Genomic DNA, 7,849 nt, shown 5'->3' with positions numbered 1-7,849 from the left:
AAAGCTATTGGAGACTAAATGTGGAGGAGGGTTAAAGGCATGTGTGGGATAAACTGAATTGAAGTAACGTGGAATAAAGGGGTAACATGCTGGCAACAGGCTAAATTAGGGCATACAAAGCAGTCAGGGGAAACTACAGAAAGAGAGTGGATGTGGCCAAACGAGGCGTTTCATTATTCCTAGCACTACCTTGCTAACAGGGGAAATGCGACACAAGTAGAAAAAAATTTAATACCAACATATCAAAGCTGTATGGAGGTTAACTCATATGCCCAGATGTCTACAAGTCAAAAGTTTGTAAGTAGGAGACAAAATGTCCAGGAAGCTGTACGACTTTATAATCATGAAAATTTGCTGTTCCTTAGAAGGTGATTGCTAGAAGCTGGGATACGAATTCTAAATAAATTTGCTCTACCATCATTAGAAAAAACAATGACTAAAACCTAACATCTGTATGTAATTTACAATTAAAGGAAGAGACCACTACAAAAGGTGTTCACATCAATAATATGAAAACTTGGTATTCCTTACAAGGTGATTGTTAGCGCCTAGGATTCGAATTTGAATAATTATGCTAATGCTTGTGGGGTACAAATCTAATATTCTTTTGGCTTGACATCATTTCAAAGTGCATCATTACTAAAACACCTTACAGTGCCTGTAAGGTTATCTGAGAGGTTAAATCAAAGTAATATCTTTCCTAATCTATCATTACTAGAAGGCCTTTATGTCATTCTAAGTCTGTACCCTTCTTCTCAAACGTCACTATTGCAAAATGTCACTCTATGAGCCATCATTATGTGAGAGCCCTTATTATATACAATGTTACTGGGCTAAAACAGCAAGCAAGTTCTTACACTAAGAAACTGCCTTTGCCTATGCTCTATCATCGTTGAAGGACAGAAAGGAGTGCTGTAAAGTCTCATCTAGGACCTTCTCCCTACAAAGGAATCCATTACTTCCCTGCTTCTGCACATAACAAATTCTTAGAAGTTAGAAAAGCAAATAAAATGGGTCCTAAAGTAAAACTATTTTCTTTTCAAACACAAGTGAGGTAGTATCAGTAACAGACAAACAACAGCCTCACCTGCACACATCCATTCTCTACCTGTCAACTATAATGTATCAAAATCATAGCCCAACAGCCATAGCCATGCTCCAAAGGTTATTCCAAGGTTTATCTTCACTGCTTCATATGCTCTTGTTCAGTCAAATGGTCTATCACCCCTTGTATACCAAGTCAATCCAATACATTGTATCCCTTGCATGCCTACTATACCTTCAAACATACCCATCTTTACTATCACAGACACTGACTTCTTCCTTATCTCTCTTAACCTTCTCTCTCACCCTATGACATTTCAGCCCCATGGTTCCATACATTGTGTCCACTCCCTGTACTTCATCCAGATCCTCTCCACTCAAACCTACATGAGAATCATTGTCTTCTTCCCCTGTTTCACCTTGTTACCTCACTTATGTCAGGATGAGAGATCCATTCTCCAAGAGAAATATGGGTCACCAACACTCAAAATATGGTTAAAGATGTACAATCCTTTCCTTCCTCTCTCCCTCTTTATGTTCACTAAAATCCTTTAATTGAGAAACCTTTATTTCATACAGTTACTTAATATTCTCATTTTCAAATTGTGCATTTTCATCACAATCTCTGAAGTGTACATAAAAGTGGTAATATGACGAATGAAAGGACCAGGCTCTAATACTAAAGAAAAGCTGTATGGCAACAGCAAAAAAATCTTTCACAATTAATTCAACAACAATATCCTGAGTTCTAAAATATCAAAACGACCATACGAAGATTTCAATTACTTTAGTTTCTGTCATTTCCTATTTGGTTTAAAATAATTCACAACTATGACTTTCTATAACAAAAAGGAATTTCGGCTAAAAGTTATTACCTGTTTACTATCTATTTCCTGCAATCAATGAATGTAAATACACATCATTACTACCATATATCTCATTAAAAATTTTAAATAATTAATCCCAATCCCATTTTAGATGAAGTGCCACAGATCCTGTAGATCAGAAGTAATGGCAGTCTTATGTGGATGATGTGTCTAAAAGAAACATTCATTTTTCTTCATAAAAGGAAAATCCTAAGATATACTTCCAGTTACTCTTATAGCCTTCCTTGGAATCTCAAAGCAACAATTATCCTGTATCAATGAATGTGCGTGCATTTCATGTCAGATTAATCACTAAGAAGTCATGACCATCAAAGCTGAAAGTATATTAATTTCAATCTCCCTGTGGAAAAATTCATTTACCTAATCACAGAGTACAACCTGAAAGTTAATTGAGCATACGGCTAGCTTTAGTTCACTACTCCACTCTTTGAGAATGCTATACACAATTATCATTGTATCAAACCGACACCGATCCCTATGACAGAAATTTCTATCAAAGATAAAATCGGGAACACTATGATCTAAAAAGTCATATAACCAACCTAATGAGTTATCATCATCGAGGGATACAAACCAAATATGCCAGATGAAATTAATAGATAATTCTTCCGAGGTCATACATCAGTGTTCTACTGATGGAACCAGTTAATCAATTATTTCCGTCTCACCTATGTACATCCTTTCATTCATGAACAATAATACTTTACAGCATAAAGTTCCTAGCACATCAAGAAGTTATTATATAAATAATAAACTACTAATTTAAGATAAAGCATTTATATCCAATACAAACTGACTGAGTGAAGAGAGACAAAATACACAATTCACAATCAGTCATATGTTCTATACACTATACACTCACAAACCTGCAAAGCCATTAATCTATATGTAAACTCCAAATAGATACACAAACAAATATAGCAGACAATGTGCTTGAAGTTAAATTCAATCACTAATTCCTGTTTTAATGTACACTGTTGTGCTATACGATCAAAAAAGCATATTTACAATGAAAACTCCGATTCTGTAATTGTAATGTGACCATCACATACAAATTTATAAAACGATTTTTCAAAGCTCTTCCTCTGGAAGCACCTATGAAATTAGAAGAAAATCTGATTTTGAAGCTACAACTATTCTTCTACTACTATGCTTAAGTAGATTTGTTATGAGAATCTAAATAAGCTACATAACTCCTGCCAAGGTATATAGCTCCTGTAGCACCAGCAGCACCCATCATAGTGCGAAGGACTGAATTATCTGGTGCTACAGTGCGACCAAGGGCCCACAGCAGCATTGATCCCAGATTAAACATCACAGTTCCAAATGTGCTGAAAAGATAAGACATGTTCATTAAAAATCAATTATTTCAACATCCTCAAAGTCTGGTAATATACGATTACCTGCTATCCATTCTATATAATTTTCTTTCGCTTCAAATGACGTCTTCAAAGCTATCACTTAACATAAAAGAGCAGTTCCGTACATTCTCAGGAAGGCAATGGGTAAAGACTTTCCCTTTACTCTTATGAGTGACAGATATAACAAAATGGCTCTTAACATATATAGTCCAAGAATATTCTTCCATTTCACTTCAGACTATTCCCTAAACATACATTCACTTACTATTTAAACTTACTAGAGGTGAGGCACCTACATTTAACCCTGTACTTTTTTTTTCTATGTTGGAGGCTCCAGTCACAGACAAAAATCCACGACAAAGCTGGCCCATAATTGAAACATAGAAAGTACTATGATGGGAAAAAAAGAAACATGGGAAAGTATCAACAAATTTTGGAGGATATGAAAAACTGTGCTTTTGAAATGTGCCAGGTCCTACTTATTGGGAAAGATATGAAAAGGTAGAGAGTTTCAAAGCTTCGAAGTGTAGAGAAAGAAACAGATATCAAAACAGCCCATCTTTGAGCTCCTAATTGCCACACAGTAATCATGTGATGCAGCAGCTTGCTGAGTACTGCAGGGTCTAGCTAGTGGTGGGGGCACACAAGCAGCCAGTCCTTTTGAGAGCAAAAACCGAAGTAACTATCCAAAAATTTCATATTCATATAAAAACAATCTGACAGAATACAACTGTATCAAACACAAACGAAAAAATACCCAAAAAGTAGTACAGTATACTTTCCTCTTTGTTATATGTACTGGTAGAATAATACTATCACACTGAGAGTACACGAAATATCTGTAGAAGCTGCAGTCATTTAGTTAATAAATCAAATAGAATACAAAATTTCATTCACTCTAAAACCAATTTAGGTTCCAGCATGATTTTGTCATGAAGCAGGGCACAATAAATACAAACATACACCAAATCAAGACAAAGTAATGACTTACCAAAATAAGAGCTTTTCCTTTGGGGTAGCTTGTGCAAGGTGTTGGCGAGAGCACAGGTAGAGGCCAGTCCCTGACAGAGCATTTATCAAGCAGGCATTTGTTAAAGAGATATACTGAGGTATCATCCTGAAATGAAAAAAAATTCTATATAGTGAATCCATATAATTCAGTTAACAATTAGCTGTATTCTTTTTAATAATCAGAAACCTTCCACAACTCATCCATCTCATGGAGATTTTATGAAGCAATGTTTAAAATTTGTATTACACCTTACATGAACCTGCATGTTGTTGTTATTACTGGCAGAATATCATAATCTATAAGGATATTTCTAAAATTCAAAAACACCTTACAGATCCAAAATCACTCAAGGGTAGAGAGAACATAGATTCTGTTCACCCAAGTCAACAGAGAAAAACTATAATGAGACTGGGTGATTCAGAATTTAGTATCTATCATTTTTTCTTAAAGTTATCTATAGTGAATTAAGTGATGGGGAAAAATTAAAGCAAAGCAGTTTTTTCACAAAGGGAGGAAAATGTCATAATTTCTTTAAGAGGAGAGGTGAGTAAAATGTCACATTCGAAATTTTTTCCCTTTCATAAAATATATTAATCCTTCCAGTCTTGAATTACTATCAAAGATTCATTAACAGTTTGATTTTCAGAAGTAAAGTGTGAGGAGATACCTGAAATATCACAATGTATCTCTTATCCCATACACCTATATGCTAATATGAGAATGTCTCAGTAATAACAGTAAGATGCAGTTAAATTAAGGTGAAAAAAATTATGAAGTACAGATGAAGTACAATACAATAAGTTACACACATGCCAGAATTTCTAGCAATGCACTATAACCAGATAACTTCCAATACACTATCAATTTAGCTGTTATCTCAGTCTTGAGACCACAACTGCACAAGAATCCAGGAGCTTAGCAAGTTTTGGGTAAAGAGCTGAATTGTTTAGGTTGAAGTGAGAAAAGGACATGATTAACAGAAGGGTAAAATGCCAGGTAATATGGTAGGGTGTAGATTCACTCCACAACCTTAAGGCAGCAGCAGCTGTCCAGGCTCTAGACATCAGGGTATTTCCACTGTCTAGGCTCTAGACATCAGGGTATTCCTAAGATCTCTTGTACATTTTTCTCACTATGATTACACGAATTTGGCGCTACTTTAAGTGAGACAGCTTACCTACTGGACAACTTTACTTCAAATAACTTTAATGTTTCTTATTTTTAACAGTCTACTTTTACTTTGCTTCAGCAATATAATCATCTAATAATGGTTAGGCAATTGTAACAAGAGTTAATATGAGCAAACAGCACTCATTTCTTAGAATCTGTAAACACAGGATGCAATAAATTTGTCTTACTGTTATTTTGTACAATCATCAAGAGAATCCTTAAGGAATTCCAACTAATCCTCTCTGTCATGAGGATGCTACCCCCTTCCTGTTCTAGAGGTAATATTCTGTCCACTGCTCTAGTGAGAAGTCTGCACATCTTTTCCACCAACTCACATTTGGCTGCTATTTCCCATAGCTTCAATGAGAAGACCAACCACATGACGACAAACTATCGTGAAACCTCCCTCTTTACACTAACTATGAAGCTGTGAAACTCTATTCTTTCCTTCATCTTCCCCTCTTCCTATAACCCTTCAACCTTTAAGAGTATGGTCTGCAAACATTTGTGGATATTTTATTTATTTCTTTATTGTTTCCTTAAACTTGTTTTTCAACCAATATGGTCATGATTGGTGTATGCTTTTGCCCATGTCAGGTTGATCACTATGCAAATAAAAAATTAGCAGCAGTACAAGTCACCATTACAAACATATTTTTCAAATAACATCCAAAACATCGTAGCTATCAGCTACTGGTTGATTGAGCTTTCTCTCGTTCTTTAAATTCCTAGCCATACTTCAATGAACTTTACTTTTCATGACCCATAACCTACCCTCAGCTTCAAAGCACTCCCCATTATCTTATCAGCTTCCCTATCACTGAACAAAAAACTAGCTCTATAACATTCAATGCCACTATTATGCTGTTATTCACGACACAAACTCTGCAAAACAGTATCACTTATATTCCAACAGTAATAGAATGGCAAGGCTCAACTTGCATGTTACCAAATATGTGATGCCTCAGCATTAACTGGACCATTCTGGTAATTCACATGGTAACTAGCTTTGAGAAAAGTCTTATTACGCTGTTAGGTTAGGTTTTCCTTAGCTGATATTTAATGTTTCTAATACCTATTTTTACATCAATCAATCCTAAATCTTCCTTTACACACATTTTCACACTATTCTGTACACTACTCCAGATCATGCTCCACAACTATCTCATTCTCTTAACACTCCACACTACACATGCATTGCAAAACACAACTCTTAACACTCCACACTACACATGCATTGCAAAACACAATCAGTCAATATTCAGTACTAATAGCGATGTTAAGCTACTCCAAATAATTATCATTCATAGGTCCACCCTCATGAAATTCTTTAAACTTGAAATGCAGTAATATTAGCAAACCTGTGTTTAAAAATATATGCTTAGCTTTGAGTCAGTAAAATCTATATCAAAAGTTAAATAAATATTTTAAGATACATTATGTACTTTTTTGGGTTTATCACCTTTCTTCTAAACACCATATGACGAGATTCTCATGTTGCTGGGGAATACAATCAAACGTTAATGAACTGATAGATATAAATGAGATATTCAAGTCGTCATGCCACTGAAGCCTTACTAATTGTTTCATTCAATGACATGACAAATGAACGTTAGTTATGACAGGAAAGTCCAGTCCGGAACAAACACATGTCAAATATGACTAACTTTTGAGATGATTTATATAACTTGATAACCAAAGTTATACTCGACCGACAGCATATTTACCACATATGCTGTACTGTCCAGGGTGATGGATCGCCTGGAATGACACAGTGGCATGTATCACACAGCAACAGGGTTTCTGCCCCTCACCAAATACTTCAGACAACAGTATAAAAGGACTTTAGGGGAAAACTTACAAAAACTTGAAGTTTTCAAACAACTCGGGGTTGAACATTTGCACACTCAAGATACCGTATGAAGCGCATCCTTTCATGGGCATATAATAAAACAACATGTTTTCTTTGGTTATCGGCCGAAGACCTGCCCTGACAAGGCCTGAATTAACCTTGTGCGCAAAATTCTCCATGGATGCGTCTTCTGCTAGTGAAGGTCGTCGTGATAAAGTAAGTAAACACATGCAGCGAACACACCGAGTGGCAACCACGCCCAGCAAACAACGGCAGCAGCCACCTATTTACTTTCTTAATCAGAGCACAAAAGTGTTAGCGATCGCTTATAGAGAAATATTCAATTTCACAACACCAGGAAATAGTATATCAATTTTTTTCTTCAAACAATACACAATGACAAGAACGACTTTAAGAAAAAAAGTGCATATTGATAGTAGTATACACTCCACTGAAGAATTCTTTGACAGTCCACAAGTAAAGAATTATTAACATTTATGGAACAATCTGGATGATGCATGAG

General features: G+C 35.5%; 1 protein-coding gene across 1 annotated transcript; it reads right to left on the bottom strand.

Moving 5' to 3' along the window:
* Positions 1–1,594: 1,594 nt before the first annotated feature.
* On the bottom strand, positions 1,595–7,562 carry LOC139761630 (uncharacterized). The gene is made up of 3 exons (XM_071685912.1): positions 7,336–7,562; positions 4,284–4,409; positions 1,595–3,262 (listed from the first exon to the last, which is right to left on the bottom strand). The coding sequence occupies exons 1-3, from the start codon at positions 7,554–7,556 to the stop codon at positions 3,085–3,087; spliced, it is 525 nt and encodes a 174-aa protein (XP_071542013.1). The 5' UTR covers positions 7,557–7,562; the 3' UTR covers positions 1,595–3,084.
* Positions 7,563–7,849: the final 287 nt, after the last annotated feature.

The sequence above is a fragment of the Panulirus ornatus genome, chromosome 41, assembly GCF_036320965.1.
Source record: "Panulirus ornatus isolate Po-2019 chromosome 41, ASM3632096v1, whole genome shotgun sequence".
NCBI lineage: Eukaryota > Metazoa > Arthropoda > Malacostraca > Decapoda > Palinuridae > Panulirus > Panulirus ornatus.
The sequence above is the reverse complement of the archived record's forward strand: the minus strand, read 5'-3'. Positions and strand labels throughout refer to the sequence as shown.

What these genes read in the sequence shown, in the direction of transcription:
- LOC139761630 (XM_071685912.1), bottom strand. Translation starts at nt 7,556, where the DNA reads ATGTGTTTACTTACTTTATCACGACGACCTTCACTAGCAGAAGACGCA. An exon ending in TTTGAAAACTTCAAGTTTTT is followed by an intron (nt 4,410 to 7,335) that starts GTAAGTTTTCCC and finishes TTTTCATTTCAG; the next exon opens with GATGATACCTCAGTATATCT. An exon ending in AAGGAAAAGCTCTTATTTTG is followed by an intron (nt 3,263 to 4,283) that starts GTAAGTCATTAC and finishes TTATCTTTTCAG; the next exon opens with CACATTTGGAACTGTGATGT.